This window comes from Pocillopora damicornis, chromosome 4 (genome assembly GCF_964200805.1).
Source record: "Pocillopora damicornis chromosome 4, jaPocDami1.2, whole genome shotgun sequence".
Taxonomy (NCBI): Eukaryota; Metazoa; Cnidaria; class Anthozoa; order Scleractinia; family Pocilloporidae; genus Pocillopora; species Pocillopora damicornis.
The window spans coordinates 7812997-7831467 of record NC_142673.1 but is presented as its reverse complement, the minus strand read 5'-3'; the positions used below and the strand labels follow the sequence as shown (position 1 = coordinate 7831467).

Here is an 18471-nt window from a genome sequence, read left to right as displayed (position 1 = left end):
AGTGTAACGGGTTGAAAAACAAAGCAGTCAAAAGAAGCATGTTAATCATATTTGTATGCAATTGTTAACATGAACAACACCTTGTCAGAATAGTGTAAGGAAAGAGCTTTTCTCCTTCTCTCTGTATACTGTTTATAGTTCTGTTGCAGTCTGGAGGCTAAGACATGTTCCTTGCTGAACAATGGATGATGGGTGAAAGTCAGAGTGGATAAATCAACATCAAGCTGATATTGAGCATCTCCCTCGTCTATGAAAATAAAGAAAAACTCATGTTCTTCACCCATATATTTATGAATGATTAATAAATAATAGTAACCACATAAAATGTAAATTACCTTAAGACTAAAATGCTAGTTGAAAAACCCACAAAACTCAATTCTTTAATCCTAGATTCTCAAAAACAGGATCAAGGCTGAATAAAGAGGAAATGGAGAAATGTCTACTCCAACAAAACAAAAAGAAATGCTTGCTCCAACAAAACATGACCTTCTCCCAGTCATGTGTTTTAAAATAAATAAATAAAACCAAACCAGATCAAATTCAAACCAGTCAATCTGAATAAATGTCCTCTACATAAGAAAAAGAATGAGAGGTCCAGCAAAACACAATACAACTAAAACCTCCAGAGCACAAAAATAGTGAAGCAGAAAAAGCCATTCAATGTATGCAGAAATACATACAAAACCAAGTTCTTAATCTTACCTGTTAAGCCTATGAATCTACCATCAAATGGTTCCACTTGGGCCTAAACAAAGGAGATAAGAAAAGACTCTGACCCAAAACATAGCACAGCCACAGGCAACTAAATTTTTTTGACAAGCAACATGCAAGACCTTGGAGGAAAGATGTTTTTCATCTTGTCACGAGTGTGGGATGAAGAAAAAACTTTGTGTTCCCATGAGGAATTGAACCTCAGACCTGCTCATTGCAATTCTGATTGGTTTTGGTCAGGATTTTGCCATACAGACCATTTTGATACAAATTAAAAATAAACAAGTTTAGTCGAAGTGCTGTGTAATAAACTACTTACCAACCTTGCTTCCTCAACATGCACTAGGAAATATGATTTTTTTCTACAGGCCTCACACCTCAGGCCAATATCCTCTAGTACCACCCTCATGCTCAGTTAGGAAGAACTTAATGTTTGAAAATAAGAGTTATACTTTTACAAAATCATACCTTTATCCACTCTGTTTGTAACAGAGGATCAATCTCCTCAAAGTTTATAACTGGGGGCCTGGTTGGTTTTTCCTTTAGGGGAGAGGATAATCTCTTTAGTTGGCCATCTTCTCCAAACCATTGGGTCTGATTACCCTCCTTCATCCTGTTTTCCATGATGTTCAAATTGGCAGGAGAAACTTGTGGTGGTTTGCCCACATAGAAACCTTCTTCTTCCCAAAATCGAGGCTCAGCACCTTCAGGCACTTTTTCATCCAATGGAACTGAAAAAGGAGTACAACTAATGTAGTTTCTTGTAGGTTATAAATCAGTTCTTTGCCAGTTTTAAGGAAATGATTTACACTTAACAAAATGACATAGCATGGGCACGTATGAAAATAAATCTGGATTAAAAACAGATCAGATTTAATAAACTTAAATCCACTAGGTATCTCTTCTTATCTGCTATCTCCTCCTCAAAACATTAGTTAGAGTGTAAGTTTTTGTGTAGGGACAAAAACCTTGAGAAAAATTCCTTCAAGAAAGGATGACAAGTGAACCAAAAAAGTCACCTTACACCTGATTCTAAGATTAGGATTTGTTGTGGGAGTAGGGGCTGGGCACTCTTCCACTGCACCATTAAATTATGATTCTCTTTTGTTACAATAGGAACTGTTTATTTGTAATTCGAGGTGTGAGGGTGCACACCTACTAGGGCAAATATCCTGGATCTTATGTAGGAATGATTTTAACTGTATGAAATAAACTGGTCGGTTTTGAAACTGAAAACTGTCTTCTCTGGATCAACTATGTGAGTAAAACAACTTACATGCATTGTAACAAAGTTAATTACTACACAGTCCAATGGTGATGGCATTAGACTTCATTAATGAAATACAATGTCATGCAACATCACAACTCTGTAGGTACTAAGTTAAAATGCACAACATGTATTTTTTTTTACCACATCTTTACAAGAGCAGTATAGGATCTTACCAGATCTCATACTGGGTATATTGTAAAGCTTCATCTCATCCTCTAGTTGTTTTGCCAGTGGTTTATAGGGAGGCTTGCCCCAGAATGTCAAGAGTTCATTTTCTCTTAGTGGTTGTTCAGTTGGCTCCTAAGACAATCAATTTTTGAATTAGTACTTTGTATACTTAACAATTATTCATTAATCAAATGTGTGAACAAATTAATTATAAACACCATTCTGCAGAACTATCATATCAAAATGCCCAAAGTATTAATAATTAGAATGGGTGATCTGATGCACTGCAAATAATTATATTACCTCAGGTTCTTCTTCAGTGTCTTCTGCCCCTTTCTTGTCTTGGTCCATTGTCTCTTTTCCCACAAAAAAATTGAATGCTTCTTCTTCTGTGGGAATACCCTGACAAAAGTGCAGTAAAACCACACTTACAATATAAATATCAAGTGTGCATGTTGTAATTGAAAAAAAAAACAATTTTAAATTAGTTAGATTCATAATTTTCCACATTTAAGGAATGCTGATTTATCTGGAATGATGGAAAATACTAATCAAAGTATATTTAATTCATTTTGACTTGAAATTCCCTTACACTATTACATCAGATTCAACAGTATACATTCAAATAAGGGGTTTAACTTCTAAATATGTCGAAAAGCTGAATAAATATTGCAACTTCTTAAGCAGGGGGCATCCTGTATTGTGCTTATTTGCAGTTACTTGGCCCCGAGTTCAAAACTCTTACCCCTTTTAAGATACCATTTGTGAGAAACTCTTAATACCACCACTATGAATGTATTTGAAAACTGGGAAGAGTGGGCATCACATCTCTGTAACTCAGTGCCTTTGAAAATTTAAAATTGGCACCCCAAACAATTAATTAACTTCATTTTGAGGTATGAATTATTCTTTTGGCTCCATCAGTTGTAAATTTTACTAACACTATGTTTTTCATGCCTGAACAGTCTCAAAAGCAAATTATACAATCATCAAATTTAGCTCTTTGAGGGTCAATTTTAAATTTTATTCATGTCGAATGTGTACAGTGTAGGGTCAGGTTCTTCTGTCATTCAGTGTTAAGACTCAGCTCAAAACAAAAATACCAGACACTAACTAGGAAGTAGCAAAATAATGTAGATACCTCTGTGGCTCTCTGTCTTGTCAGTGCAGCCATCTTTCTCCACCTGTTCGCACTTGCTATGCTTGCTTGAAGTTCAGCATCTTCTGTGTCATCTTCTTCTGGAACATCACCTAAAAGCTAAGGGAAATCAAAGTCATTGAGAACATATTTCATTTACTTGAAATGGGATTGTCTTGTGATTAACATGACTGGCTCTGCAAGAAAGCCTTGATATCAATGACTGAACGGAGAGTGACAATACCACAATCATTAATCTTAAATCACAATATCATCAAAAGTATGCTCATTAATACAAATTAAAGCAATATTCATATACTGTCTGTAAACTGTATTAGGAAAAACTGTACACCACAATGAATTCAGGATTGTATGCCAAAGAGAGTAACAAATTTATGATGCAAGGAAAAGTTACACAATATTCTTACAAACACTATACACTATATAATCAGAGAAAATGCACCCAAAAATGTTTAATAAGTTATTATTATGTGGAACATACAACTGCCTTGAATTATAAACCAAACAAATTTCAACCTCAACTCCTCACATTTGTCAGCTGAGACACATTGTTATGCATACATATATTAGAAAGTGTTCTTAAACATAGAAATTCATGTCATCATAAAATAAGCAATTTGACTAAATGGACCTTCGTCTTCAGACCACCTTACCCCTGCATCACCAAATCTTGTTGGTAGAGGTCTGTCTCTTAGGCCACGCAGTCTTCGTTCTGGTGTGCCCTGATGGAAACAAAAAGGAGGAATGTAATTTTATATTAAATGACTGAAAAAATTCCACCAAAAGAAATGTTATCATTAAAAACAAATCAGTTTAAAATGGCTGAGAACTGCCCTTGACCCTTTAACTCCCATGAGTATCCAAGACAGAATTTCTCCTAACAACATCAATACAATATCAATCAGATAAGTGATGAGAATAAAAAAAACATCATTCAATTTGGAGATACTTAGTTGATCCAATACTAGATTCTCTGAACTAACATTATAAGAATTGTATGTACAGTAGGGAGAATTACAAATGTGATCTAGAAGTAAAAGGGTTAAAAAGATAAAAGTTCTTGCTCTTATGCAACTAAGCTTTTCTGCCTTATTACAGTGTTTTTTTTGAGGAGGCGAGCGTGGCCTAGTGGTTAGGGCGCTGCACTTGTAAGCCGGAGGTCCTGGGTTCAAGTCCTCCTCCCTGCCACTGGATGGATTTGTCTTCGGTGGTCCCGAATTCAACTCCTGCATGCTTTGTAAATAGCCAACTGGTCTGCCTCCTACCAGTTGGGGTTTTTAACGAGTTTCTGTTCATTTACGATATTTGTTTCCTTATTTACAGTGTCCCCAATTAGCACAGCAGTGCTAAAATACACTGACACTTAAATAAAGTTATTATTATTATTATTATTATTATTATAATTATTATTATTATTATTATTATTATTATTATTATTATTATTCAGATCTTTTAATAAATCTAGAGTAATCAGACAAGTTTACCTCTCCATCTCCAGATCTGGGAACTGCCTAAAACAAGAGGTATAACCAGACTTCAGAGAATTACAATTTTGGGTGTGTCTATCAATATGTATATTCATTCCGTACATATAAGAAAAAACCAGTTGGAGTGGATAGCTTTGAAGGTGCACTCTCTACTCAAACTCCAAATATCAATTGCTATTCACCCACAGGTAACTCAAGTGGGATTTATGCCAAAAATGCTAAAATCACTGCAGGAACAAATGAGTCAAAAACATCTTTTTGAGCTACATTTAATTTATCTTTAGTAACTGTTTCAATGTATACTAAGCAACTATTCATCTCAGTGCCAGTGGTTAGTGGTGGATGTCCACTAGTAGCCCCCTTCCCTTTTCTTGGGTGAAAAGTTCTTATTTTATTAAGTTATAAATAAACACTAAACATGACATGTGCATTAATTCAAATTGATATAAATTTGGAGACCCCTCATACATGTTTACAGCATTATTGGAACTTTTTAGGATACTTGTGCTAGAGAGGACTTTCATTGCTCATGTATCCTTTAAATGAAGCTTGGCTGAAGTTGGAAATTGAACCACACTATAAGCTGTAGACAATGACTCTCCTTTGCCATGACCATACAAATGGTATTGCATGTGGTGTTTTAGAAATACCTGCTTTCCTCGCACTTTACTTCTAAGCCTTTCTCTTATGGAGGCATTCAGACTTGAGGACTTGCCAGAATCCATCATTTGCTGAAGTCTAGGGCCTGGCTCACTGAGCCTGGAGGGACCTTTAAACATAATCAAAACAGACTAATCAAGGAGTGTTGGTTGAGGAAAGGGAAAAAAGAAATGAATATACAATTTGCATACATTATCCAAATTTTCAAAAGAAAAAGCCTCTTCTCTAGGTTACACGATTATCAACTAGAGGTTGATTACGTCAGGACACAGTAACTTGTCCATGTTTCCAACACTTCATGAAACCTCAAAAAAAAATCATCCCTTTGAGCAGTCAGTTGTATGTGTGTGCATTTCTGCTTTTTTTTTGACTGACTGTTCATTTTCTATGCATAGGTTGCAGACCAAATAAACTTAAAAATCAAATTGTCCTGTTATACCCACTTCACTGTCAAAGCACCATGGTTTCTTGAGAAATTTACCCCCTTTTATTCATTCATCTATGAAGAGTTTCTTTGTAATCTATTACAGTTTGTTTTTATAATCAGCACCTGCACAGACATGCCAACATTACCTCTTTGGATAATATACAACAACTACAAGGTAGTTAAAAAGTTTGGCTTTTCCACAGGAAGCCCCAGTAATTAGGCTAATTATGAACCCACCACACTTGTAATTGTAAAAATTAGAAAAAGAGGCAACCTGCAGATGGTGATTCTGGATCGGTCCTTTCTTCTCCCCATGCTCCACCAAAGGTATTGGAAAGCTGAAATAGTGATAGAAATACAGCTTTAAGTGAAGGACAAGAGTTATAATACATGCAAAATTAGATAAATGACATCTATAAAACTGTATATAAATGGATCTTCACAACTGGACAGCATTTACTATAACAATATGGCACATGTTACAGTAGCTACCAAACACTGTTTCCTGCTAAAATAAATATTCTGGTGTGAAGATAATGACTGATGTCCATGACTCCTTGCAAATTTTCCGCTCCTCAAGGACAAAAATGATTAAATTGTTCACTAATGTTTTAGCTTGGTTTTACTCCAATCTCACCTAAAAGTTCACTTTTATGCTAATAAAAGTCAAATTCAGTTAATTATAAACTAAGGCCATAATTAGCAACCTCCAACCATCTTGAGAACCATCTTGACCTGTATTTGCTTTCCTCGAAATACACTGCACTCTCACAGCCCTACAAATATTAACAAACATTTTACCTCCTCTTTTCTCTGCTGCCTTCTTGTCTGAAGGTCCTGTAACATATCCCCATCATCTTCAAGATCCTGTAAGGACTGTAAGCAAAACCTTCCTAGTAAATGCCTTTTTTAAAATTGCAAACATAGAGAAGGATAAAAGGAATGGAAGAAACAGAAGGAAGGTGAAGAGCAGCCCAGGCAACTCTGATATTTAACTTCATCATCCATGATTTACAAGACTGTCAGTAAAAGAAGACTAGCAGTATGCAATTATAAAAATGTTGCGATCCTGATTAGAAGTGACTGAGTCATGTAAGAAACAATTACACTTAATCAATATAATTATTGGTAGAGGTTATGTCCTTTCTTTTTTTTCATTTTACTGCTGATAAAATTTAGTAAATGAATATACATGTATAAATTAAATAATTCATGTTAAATTTTTTTGAAAGGCTCACCTCAACCATAGTGTCTCCTGCCGGACTAAGAGTCTCTACCTCTGTCCCAGTTACTGGTCTTACAGGCTATAATTAACAAGTGACCCAAAAAGGAATATCATAATGTGTCTAGGTATTTAAGAGGGTGAAATAAAGTGAAACCTGTGTTCTGATTGGCTGTCCAAGCCGGCAAGATGGGCTTATCTGACATGTTAAGGGTGATACCCACTTTGACATCATATCAGCCACAAAAATTGCGGAGAAAAAACTTAGTTGATATCCTGCCATCCTCACAACACATTTGATCAATAATCTATACCCTGAACACAGTGCAATAGGCTCATGCTATAGTAGTATTGATTTATATGGAAAAGAAAGCTAGATATTAGAAAAAATAGAAAAGTGAATGGATAAGAAAATCATTACTTTAATACTTTCAGCAAATTTCTTCTATAGCAAATATAAAATTTTCAAAAATTTTCTATTGACATGGGCAAGGGGTAACAACTACAGAAACTAACCGTGTCTGTGTTGCGAGCTGGAGTCACTGTGCGCTGTAGAGTATCCTCAGCATCAGATCTGTACGAGCCTGTATCTGACATAATTGTGGCCTGTTTGTGTATTTAAAAGATAATGGAGATGTAACTACATTTTACTAAATGTTACTAGAAAGAAAACTTTTTCCAGAATTATCTGGCAATTAATGCATGCTTCTTCCTAAACAGCTGAATACATCACCACTGATCATGAAATATACTAAACATCAATTACCTCCATTGCAGCCCTTCTCTTTTTCATCTTTTCCCTCAAAGCTCTGCAGTAACAAGCAAGAAAGATAACCATTTAAAGGATGCAAAATTACTCTGATCACTTCCTGGTTTTCTAAACTGTATCGTAGCTGGGCACAAAATGAAAAAAAAATCAAACCTAGAATTTATTATCAGTTTGAGTGCTAATTAGCTGATCAACATATAGTTTTTGTAATTTAACGGAGCTGTGAGACTATATTCATCATGTAATTTAGTGTTAACAACTGGGTTGAAAACGTAAATTAGCCACCGTAAAGGGTAAAAAAGCTGACGTTTCGAGCGTTAGCCCTTCGCCAATCGCTCTGACGAAGGGCTAACGCTCGAAACGTCAGCTTTTTTACCCTTTACGGTGGCTAATTTACGTTTTCAACCCAGTTGTTAACACTAAATTACCTGCTATACTCTCCCACCGACGCAGCACCACAGTTTCTTTAGAAACTTACCCCTTTATTCATTTATATTCATCATGGCAGTTGTACATTTGTTGCAGACACCTGTCATGATGCTTTAATGACGACACATCTGTTTCTAAATCAACTCATAGCTCTACTCATCATAAATTTACATTTATGCACCCAACTAACCTGTTGGTGCTGTCCATGCTTGTTCTTTTAGCGTCTATTAATTTATGGCCCTGATCAATTTTTGTTGACTACGCTTATGCATCAACCAGAGTCGATCACCCTAATCGTCGTCACACTTCCACAGACATTTCTGCTCCTTAAAGTTTTTCAAAGCCATCCAAACATTTTTTCCTCCATGCTGTTGCCATGTTATCATTGTGGAATACTGCTGACTCAAGATTTGGAGGAAGTATAATATAACTTTAACATCATGAGCATCTGTGGATACCAAAATCGTCTATGTACCCATGGCACCACGCATGTGCTTTCATAAAGTAGCTCAATACTTCAAATAAATTATTTGCACCTATTTGACTAGGATGACCTCGAAGAAAACTCACAAAACCCGAACAAAAATCTCAAAACAAATAAACAAAAGGTAGACATGTTTTCCTTGACAGAAATTCGCGCGGATAGTAATTAGTTCCCAGTTTTTTCGCTTATCAAAGCTACCCAGAATGCACGTTAACTTCTGCCGATGATTGTTGCTAAAACAGTACGGTGTGAGATTTAACACCGTATTCCTCTTTAATTTTTCACCATTAGCGTACCATTTTCCTCGAGAATGAAAAGCTGTTTGCGCGGATCTATTTTAAAGACTGATGGTATGTCTTGATAGAAAAAAAATTCAATTCATTTTTGGCGAAATCTGGCGTTGTCACCGGTTCTGCAATAGTGTTACACTTGAAATCTTCAGGATTCATTTGCTATAACATCGTGGAATTATGGTAGGTCTCTTCTCTTTTCTTGTATATTAAATAATGGTATACTTCCTAAAGCTATTTTCAATGTCGTGATGATGATTTTCACATTGAAAATACGTCAGTTTTTACGAAGAAAATTACTGTGTATATTAACTGACTGCGTGATCGCGAGCGGGACTGCCAAAGGTGATTTTCATAGCATCTGTTCATGGTCAGTGAATAGCAACCGCTCTCTAAACAGCGGTAAATTATGGTGAACTTAATCTTTGGCGCATGATAATGTGATTTATTGAGTTCTTTTTCGGATGTGGTTATGTTACTCAAAGGTGCAGTAAACTCATCTACATCACGACAAGTACAGAAAAAAGAGGAATTGAAATGAAACATCACCCTTACACGTGTGCGATGCCATACTTATATATCATACGCACATGCTCTTGCAATATCTAGTCTCATTTTGAAAGACGTATAGCAAGTTTTTGTTGAGTCATACATTTACGAGGCCGAATTCTTCCTCTTCTTCAATTTGTAACTGCACAACCGTTTCACAACAGGTGGTGAATGGGACCTTTTTTTGTAGAATATTAACTTTCTTATTAACCGCACGCAAGGGCTGTACCGAGGAATATTGGCTTTAAGGCCGACAGAACACAGCGAGGTCTGTACAAAAACGACTGAAGGCCAACATTCCCCTACAGGTACAGCTCTCATAAGGGAAGCAAATAAGTGGGCTCACGACTGTTTCTGTAGAAATGGTCTGTATGGCAAAATCCTTATCTAGTAAGAACCTATCAGAACATTTGGATTTACCTCAGGACTACCTTGCCATATGATAAGGTGTTTTAATTTTGACCTTGAAGTGAAAGATCCGTTACAAAATATTGTTACAGCTGTGCATACCTTCTCAGATTCATACAACAACATGTAAATATTCATATATAGTAGTAGTGAGAGAGTCCTTTTTTGGTATCAACTGTCAATTAAAGTTGTCTTTCTCTTTCACACAATTTTAAATACTGCTGTTATGTTTCAGTTTCAACCAAAGAAAACAGAAGAAGTTGAAAGTGACTCTGACTGGGACAGCCTTCCTGGAGATGTCCAAGAACCAACCTCTAGCCCTGATTCAACTCCCAGACACCAACCAGCCCCTCCACCTCATTCTCCAAAGGGGCATGTTTCTCAGAAGAGACCTCAGATTAAGTCACAGGCAGCAACCCCAGAGAAAAACTCGATTACTAATTCACCAGTAACACAGCCCATATCCAAACCTGGGACACCTGCATCAAACAGACCAAGTCAGCTATATGGTAAACCTGGAATTACCACCTTTGTTGACAGGAGCTTGAATGCTGACAGTGGCTTGGAGAATCGTCAGAACAAGGAGCTGAGCCCAGATATGAATGAGAATAGATTGCAGCAAGACAGACTGGGAAGACAAAATGAAGGAATCCATTTAGAAATGAATGAAGTGGATCATTATGGACATAATCCACCATTTACAGATTTTCAAGGTACTGTAGCGCTAAAAAAGCTACAGGCTATAGCCTGCAGAATAGGCCACATTTTTGTGCATCTTAGAGGCAAAGAGAGGCAAGCCAAAAAAATTATGCTTTTCTGCTTTTGTGTGTCTCACGGTTGCACTTTCCTCGTGCTTGCCTCTTCTTGCTTTTAAAATGCCAAAATGACTTCTGTTCTGCTGGTCATTGATAACTATTTTACTGTCAGGAGTAGAATTTTTATCTTTTTCATCCTCTGAGTATTCTTTTGTAATGGTGGTTTATTCTTCAAATTCTTACGTCAGCCAGCTCATTCTCCAAAGGGGCATGTTTCTCAGAAGAGACCTCAGATTAAGTCACAGGCAGCAACCCCAGAGAAAAACTCAATAACTAATTCACCAGGAGTAGAATTTTTATCTTTTTCATCCTCTGAGTATTCTTTTATAATGGTGGTTTATTCTTGAAATTTTTACGTCAGCCAATCTCCCTAAACAAAATGCTGGAAAACTTACACAAAGTGAGAAACCTAAGGTGGGAAAAGTCAAGTCATCTTATTTGACAACCAAGCAAGCAAATCATGGGAACCATTCTTGGGATTCTGACAGTGAACAAGAGCAAGAACTGGTGTCACATAGCAGAGAACCATTGACACCCCGCCAAAAAAATTCCAAAGCAGATAACCATGAAGAAAAAAGTGTATACCCAGAACATGAAACAGCCATAGTAGAGAATCAAGACAAGGTTCTGAGTTTAGAAACATGCTGTGTGCCTCTGGAAAGGGAAAGAAAAATAAGTGGGTAAGTGGTTGATGTCTGTGTAATAATCCGCAATTGCTTTCCTGTTCATTCATGAATACAATTTGTTTATAATTATGCAAAATTACTTTTAAGTTGTTTGAATATTACAGATGAATGTTGTCTATCTTATTGTATGTGTGACAGTTATAGAGGACAATTCATCAGATGATTGTGATATTGACTGTGGCTTGGGTCATCAAAACATCAGACACTGTATCAGACAGGAAGTGTTGTTATTCTTAAGACTACCCTCACACTGAAAGTCACATAACCCACACAAGAGAGATGTGCTCTGCAGAGTTTTCTGTTTGTCATAGGTGATCTTTCCTTATGCAGACTCATGCATCTCTAGAAGTGGCTTTACAGCAGTAAGATGGATTGGATTTGAACATACAGCTTTCAATATGCATGTGGTAGACTTTGATATCAGTAGAGGGAAATTATCGTGCTTTGAGGTAATATAAAATTGATTAACAATTGATTACCTGTAGGTGTTCATATTATTTTGATCACGGTCACAACCATCATCTTGATGTTAGACCAGAATGGAGAGAAGCTTACATGAAAGGAGTAGCAGACAGGTAAAATCCCTTTTTTTAGTGGCAGTTAATTTGCTATACATGTACAGTACTGCTTGCGTATATGTTAACTGAAAACCGCGAATAAAACGTGCAAAAAATCGCATGCAATTGCAAATAAAAAAAATCGTGCACATCAAAAAAATCGCACGTGTGTGCATGACTTTTAGATCACCCACCCCTATAATTGTTACTTCAAAACCTCTTGAAACCTGACATCCTCTTTAATTCAACCTATTAGGTTTACATATTATGAAAGAGTGATGTATTTAAGTCAGTGTTCAACTGTTTCTTTATCAGCAATTATAGTGTGCACAGTATACAATGGCCACTGCATGGGATGTGTGTTTTGTATGACTGAGACAACCAGTATAAGAGACCAAAAAAAGAACATGATGTGAATGTAATATGTCAGTGATAATTGGTAATACATTTATTATAATTATAATTAATATTTTGATCATCCAGGTTTACTGATACATTCATGATCAATTTTTCTTTTGTAGATCTGAAAAATGGCTTCACTATTTCTGGCAGGAGTTTTTCAGTGCAGTTCGCATCATCACTGACTTTGCATTCATCTTTGTATTGGAACTATTACGGTTTGTCTTCCACTATGTTTTGCTCCGCATACTTGGGGGAATCATCATTGTGGTTGGAGATCATTTCTTAAAACCATACTTGGCTCTGGTTTTTAACCGCATTATTCAACCTACCTTGATTTTCACACGGAATGTTTTAACTGGCATTAGAAACCTTTTACAACCATTAATGGACATCAGTAGTGTCTTTATCGCACAGCTGGGTTCCTTACTGAGGGCATTTAGGCTGTTTGAACTTAACTGGAAACCAGTGTATGAAAGAGGACAAAAGCATGATGTCCATGTATTGTAGTTACTGCTGATGATGAGAGCAAACTGAAAGGATCAGGGAGCTAGGCTCAGCTGTTAAGGATGTTGAGCAGATTTGTTATGTTCAAGCACATTGAGCCTAAAAATTTATTTTACTTTGTTTATTAAATTTTAAACCATTTTACTCCCTAGATCTCAAAAGTAACTTAGTTATTATTATCAACCATAATTTTCTTGTCTTGTTAATTCTGAGAATTTGGTCTTAAAGACCTTCAGTCTTAAATCAAACAACATCCCAACATTGATATTTTTCTTTATTCTCCTCACCTGTCTGCTTGGCGATGTGTTGATTCTGTATGGAGAAAGTACTTCTTGGTCATTCCTATTAGTGATAGGGTTACAGTGCACAAGGAAGAAACCTTTAATGTATCATAAATTTAGGACAATATATGGTAAGAAAAGGTCTCTTCCGTTACTGGTTATATTTTTTACTCCCATTTTGTCAGTGAAACATGCGGTTAACTCATAAATCCTTCAGATGGATCCCTATAATGTTAGTACATTATCAAGAAAAAAATTGAGGAGAACAGTCAAAGAAAGATTGTTATTCTGATAGGCCATCAAACAATCTTGATTATTTTATATTTTAATACATTATCTTGCAAACAGTTAAGGACACAGTCCAAGAGAGGTTGTTGTTCTGTTAAACCATCAAACAGTCTTGATTATTTTAAGACAAATGAATGGCAAGCTAGAAGAGAGAAATAACCATCAGATCTTTGCACCTGATTCCCTCTTTCTGACAAGAACCCTGTTTGACAAGCTCTGCACTTTAGATAGTGTTGGTGTGGGTGACTGAAACATTCCATTGGAGATCAGATTTTGCTATCACAATGCTTGGTTTGGAGTTTGTTTTTTTCTATTTATAATCTATATAATACTGTAAATTTCCAAGAAAAATCAAGACTTATGATACCTGTGGTATTGAATGATTTTATTAACTGTGAAGAATAATTGCTTTTAAAATGTGTCCTTAGTATTCCCATTTTGATTTTGATTATTTCTATATTTTGACAGTTAATGCCACTGTATAACTGGGACCTGGGTATCTATATGCATCTACTGATTTCCCAGATAGTTTTGAACTTTATTTCTACTTTAAAGATATTTAGTCTATACTTTTATTTATCTCAGAATTTATCCGTTGTAAATGATAATATATTAAAAACTTGTTTTACTGAAATATAGTTCATAATCATTGTTCATTGTTGTAGGTTATTATCAAGAGTGTTTTTCTTTGTTTTCGTTTGAGGAGGGTCCTCTATGTGACCAGCTAATAGTTGTTTTTGTATACTTGCTCACTACAGGTGCTTTCGAATTCTGTTGTAAATTCGTTTTGTTGTTGAAATCATTCTGTTACAATTCCTTTCATTGCTCGTATCGAGAAAAGCATTTAACGGGTTTATCTAATTTAATCAGCAAAAACCTCCTATCTTTCTTTTGAAAACTGTTGGCTAAACTTAATAGCATCTTTTGTGCTCTTTACAATTGTATTTTCTTTTATCTCGTCAAACACTTCTTGCGTGACATTGGCAAAACGCGAGGAGAGCAGCCATTTCGGAATTTAGCGCCCTTGCTTTACTTTAAATTATGTTCAGCTCATGCCGAGTTTCATGCATGCACTTCTTTGAAAAAGGGCAGATCACTTCCTTGCACTGACAGAGTGACCAGTCGAACAAGTATTGAATTCTGTCATAAATTACTTGCTTTAGCCTTCACATTCAGTAAATAATCGATCTGCTCTCCTCTGTGGTTTTGTAGATAAATAAGGTAAGTTGGCATTATCAACTGAGTTGGTAAAGTAATTTTGACACCGTAAAGAGTTTCAAAGCTGACGTTTCGCTCTGACGAAGGGCTAACGCTCGAAACGTCAGCTTTGAAACTCTTTACAAAGGCCAATTTACGTCATCTACTCAGTTGATAATACCAAATTACCCTGTTATACTCTCTCACCGACGCAGTGTCACAGTTTCTTCAGAAACTTCCCCCTTTATTCATTTGAAGATAAATGAACGTTTGATCGCGTCTCACGAAATAGAGTCAGACTCAATTTTATGGATCGCGTTTTTCTGACTTATGCATGGTTGCACATTGCCGGGTATAAGGGAGCCAACCGATACATACAAGCGAAGAAAGCCTTTCATATTTTAGTTGTAACTCACCGGTTCATGTCAGATACCTAGGAAGGTATACAAATTCATTTGAAAGAACATCAGCATTTTTACGATTGGCGTATGGAAGCGAAATTTTTCCAGAGCTACGCAAAAATTTTCAAATAATCCCCAAATCATCTCACAAGAGTCACTATTGAACATTACGCCAGGACTGTGAGCAGTGAAAATAATGTTCACTCTTCGTCTGCTAATTGCAACACAAGTACACGCTATTCGATTTCTGATATTGGCTTGTCTTCGTTCGTGTCTTTGTTTTCACGAGCCAGGCACGATTCCTATATCTGGGTATCGTAAGTTTGTGCTGTTGATGATAATACTTTGTCGGCTGTTAACAACGCGCCGTACATTTTCTTCACTCTGCCTGTGAACACAAACCCAAAAGCAATAAAAACTCCTTGAAGTGAGTTGAATACAACAAATGGATAATCAAAGTAACTAGAAACAAGAATCGATAGATATCCAAAAATCCACGTGAATCCCATCAAGACTGAGAGCTTTAAAAACAACACAACCTGTTTTCGATTGTTTGCGGCGTTTCCGATTACCCGTGTTTGTTTTTTTATTTTGTTAATGGAAATAACCGTCAACGAAAACAGGATCGCGTTTAAAAAAATGGAGACAGCCACCGGGATGACAAAAACAAAAATGTTAGACTTGGTATTGTTGATCCAACAGTGACTCGTGCCACCGTATCCTATAGCAACTAACCCTGATTGGTCGAGGTAGTAACAAATAGCAACAAACAAAAGGGCAGGAATCCAACCAATGGCAAGTAAGCAACACTTCCGATTGGCTGTTCTCTGACGGGTGCGACAGGTTCTGGAAAAAGTATAGTAGGTATCAAATGCGATAATTGACATCCAAGTAAAATATGCTAAGTAAAAGTAATGGGTTAGAACAGCAATCAATGTACAAATCTGTCGCTGTTGATTCACACCCCCAATCATGAAAAAGGAATGGGCGAAAAGCAAAGAGATGGACAAATTCATTAAATTAATACCCGGCAAAGTACGCAGTTCCCTGAAAATGGAATAAGTAAAGAGCACAAGCAAAAGGCAGGCAATAGAAAGACTGATTCCAACGTAAGTTAAAATCAGAAGTGCCGTGTAAGTGTTGCTATCAGCAGACGAAGGGATGATGCAGATTGTAGCCTCTCCGTCTATCATCACGAAATCATGAATGCCGTATACTTCTTTTGAGTTATTTCTGTACAAAGATCCGTTTCCTAAAATGACGTATTCCTCTTCCTTGAGCTGAATTAAGACACCAGAACACTTCAATATGACGCTTTTTCGACAGACATGAACGTCACCCACAGGAACAACAGATCCATTTCTAGACTCAGTTTGGTTTGACCAGTAGTCTGTCTTGAGAATTTTGTCTTTCGTGCTGTTAACATAAATAGCGGAGTCAGTGTTCGTGATTACCAAGTATTCACTTGGGTTGTAAATGTCAATTGTGACACATAACAAAGGTACCCACTCCTCCTTGACAACAGAGAAAGGCATATTCCCTACCGTTAAATTGCAAGTAATTGAGTTGTTAGTTTGACTCAGGTAACTTTGCGGGAAGGTAACCACTATATTTGCAGATATAGATGTGCCGTTTAGAACGTTTATGGAAAGTATTTCTGCAGAGCAATTTCTTAACGCAGACTCTAGAGTCCGTGTTATTACTTTACTTGATTGATTCCCATCTGTTTTACCAAACTGAGATTCAAATTCGATAGAAACTTTATATCTGTTAAAGAAAGGTAAAGTTAATTTCTTGTCGATGTCCCTTTTCATGCTGATGACCCTTCGGCACTCCTTAGAAACAGGATCCAGTGCGTGACCAATCTCACAGGAGTTTGGTTTTCGAGAATCTGGGCGAAACAAGGTGATCAAGGGAGGTACTACTCGGCTAACCTTAATTGACGGATGTGACTTCAATGGAGCAATTTGTTTAATGGGTCCACACACAATCTCGCCAAGTGCAACACCGGCGCATTGGGCGCAGTGTCTATTCAAATACAGCTTCCTTGTTCCCCTTTTCGCGCCGACAACTCCCGGTGATTTTGATAAACACTTACGCTGAACTTCTGGCGTCACTGAGGTATTCAAGCACGACGCGTTTGTCTCTAAGTCAAGGCAGTAACGCCTGGGAGCGCCTAAAGGTGGCTTCCATTTTACAATTGAAGATTTAAAGACCACAGATGTCGAATTAGTAGTGTTCTCCCGTTTGGTATAGCTAACGGGTTGAATCGACCGTGTTTCATGATCGTAGAATCGGCTTGTGTTGAATTCAACGCCGTGACAAACTGCACAAAAGCGATTCTTGTATGTGTTATTTTTCGCATCGATCAACGGTGTAGTGCGACTTTGAGAGCCTTCGGACATCTCTGGGATATCTCTTGTGCACTTTGTAGCGATTTCATCATAAGTCCAGTTTTCAGGACAAGCAGAGATCATCCTCACACCTTTCGCAAAGGGCACCGTAGACCCACCTCTGTCATGACACTTCCAGAATTCATGGTTTAGAGATTTTGATGATTTGGAATGCTTGCCTAGAAGGCAAAACTGCTCGTAATCTGCGCAACAATCGAGGAATACTGTGCAGTATTCATCACAGAAGCACTTGATTTCTTCAGTGGTTAGTCCTGGGTCTCTCCCTTTCCTGCATTTGCCAACGCAAGAAGTTTCACGCCGACAACTTAAAGGATCCTCATCCACTGACCTGTTACTTCCTATAGTGATATCCCTTTTAGTCCTAGGTTTGTCTTTGAAAGAAAACTGCGTAGACTTCTCTTGTGGCTCAAGATCTACACATACAAGATTATCAATAATCATTGAATGAGTGCAAAGACAGAACAAACTTTGTGACCCAAACTTTGAAAATGTGTGTGCGCTCTACAAAGATAAATTTATCAGTGATAATTGAGTGAATTCAAGAGACAGCTAAAACGCAAACTGCTTTTCTTTGCGACCCAAAATTTGAAAATGAGTATGCGCTGCGGTCTTGACGGGCAGAGTTTACGTGTTATAGGCTTAGTCCTAATCAAGACCTTTCAGCAAAATTAAAAGTGGAAAACCTTCCCTGTTTCTAAGAAAACTATCAGTATAATAAGCCCATAGCTCATTTAGAAATTTAGCGCTGTTTTTTCATAACAATCAGAAAAAGTGCGCATTGAGACACCTGTTCTGTCCAACGCGAACAATTTAACTCCTTCAACATGTCTAAATGCTTCCTTATACCGTTTCCCCCGTTACAGAATACCGAGCTTGTCATTCAAGCACGGTTT

The 18471-nt window shown here is 36.9% G+C and overlaps 3 protein-coding genes across 4 annotated transcripts in view; 1 reads left to right on the top strand and 2 right to left on the bottom strand.

Moving 5' to 3' along the window:
• LOC113680785 (coiled-coil and C2 domain-containing protein 2A) overlaps positions 1-8999 on the bottom strand; it is a 30401-nt gene extending 21402 nt beyond the window's left edge. The window contains exons 1-15 of one of the 2 annotated variants that reach the window (XM_027197836.2): positions 8493-8999; positions 7871-7913; positions 7621-7710; positions 7121-7186; positions 6684-6758; positions 6157-6220; positions 5446-5564; positions 4793-4819; positions 3962-4030; positions 3291-3407; positions 2453-2551; positions 2155-2281; positions 1180-1442; positions 703-745; positions 81-247 (exon numbers count right to left, since the gene is read on the bottom strand). In XM_027197836.2, coding sequence (XP_027053637.2) covers positions 81-247; positions 703-745; positions 1180-1442; positions 2155-2281; positions 2453-2551; positions 3291-3407; positions 3962-4030; positions 4793-4819; positions 5446-5564; positions 6157-6220; positions 6684-6758; positions 7121-7186; positions 7621-7710; positions 7871-7913; positions 8493-8509 — 1386 coding nt within the window. In that variant the 5' untranslated portion in view covers positions 8510-8999. Of the gene's footprint in view, positions 1-80; positions 248-702; positions 746-1179; positions 1443-2154; positions 2282-2452; positions 2577-3290; positions 3408-3961; positions 4031-4792; positions 4820-5445; positions 5565-6156; positions 6221-6683; positions 6759-7120; positions 7187-7620; positions 7711-7870; positions 7914-8492 lie in introns of those variants that run through there. The other variant, XM_027197837.2, reaches the window with a different exon arrangement.
• Positions 9000-9011: 12 nt separating this feature from the next.
• On the top strand, positions 9012-14200 carry LOC113680804 (uncharacterized). The gene is made up of 5 exons (XM_089203821.1): positions 9012-9259; positions 10269-10746; positions 11210-11528; positions 12020-12109; positions 12613-14200. The coding sequence occupies exons 1-5, from the start codon at positions 9257-9259 to the stop codon at positions 12998-13000; spliced, it is 1278 nt and encodes a 425-aa protein (XP_089059947.1). The 5' UTR covers positions 9012-9256; the 3' UTR covers positions 13001-14200.
• Positions 14201-15347: 1147 nt separating this feature from the next.
• LOC149046675 (adhesion G protein-coupled receptor E5-like) lies at positions 15348-16574 on the bottom strand. The gene has a single exon (XM_089203820.1). It carries the CDS (start codon positions 16355-16357, stop codon positions 15467-15469), a length of 891 nt encoding a protein of 296 aa, XP_089059946.1. The 5' UTR covers positions 16358-16574; the 3' UTR covers positions 15348-15466.
• Positions 16575-18471: the final 1897 nt, after the last annotated feature.

Excerpts from the sequence above, each read along its gene's own strand:
- LOC113680804 (XM_089203821.1), top strand. Across the intron at positions 11,529-12,019 it reads AGGGAAAGAAAAATAAGTGG|GTGTTCATATTATTTTGATC; the intron begins GTAAGTGGTTGA and ends GATTACCTGTAG. Across the intron at positions 12,110-12,612 it reads ATGAAAGGAGTAGCAGACAG|ATCTGAAAAATGGCTTCACT; the intron begins GTAAAATCCCTT and ends TTTCTTTTGTAG.
- LOC149046675 (XM_089203820.1), bottom strand. The coding sequence starts at position 16,357 with ATGATAGACGGAGAGGCTACAATCTGCATCATCCCTTCGTCTGCTGAT.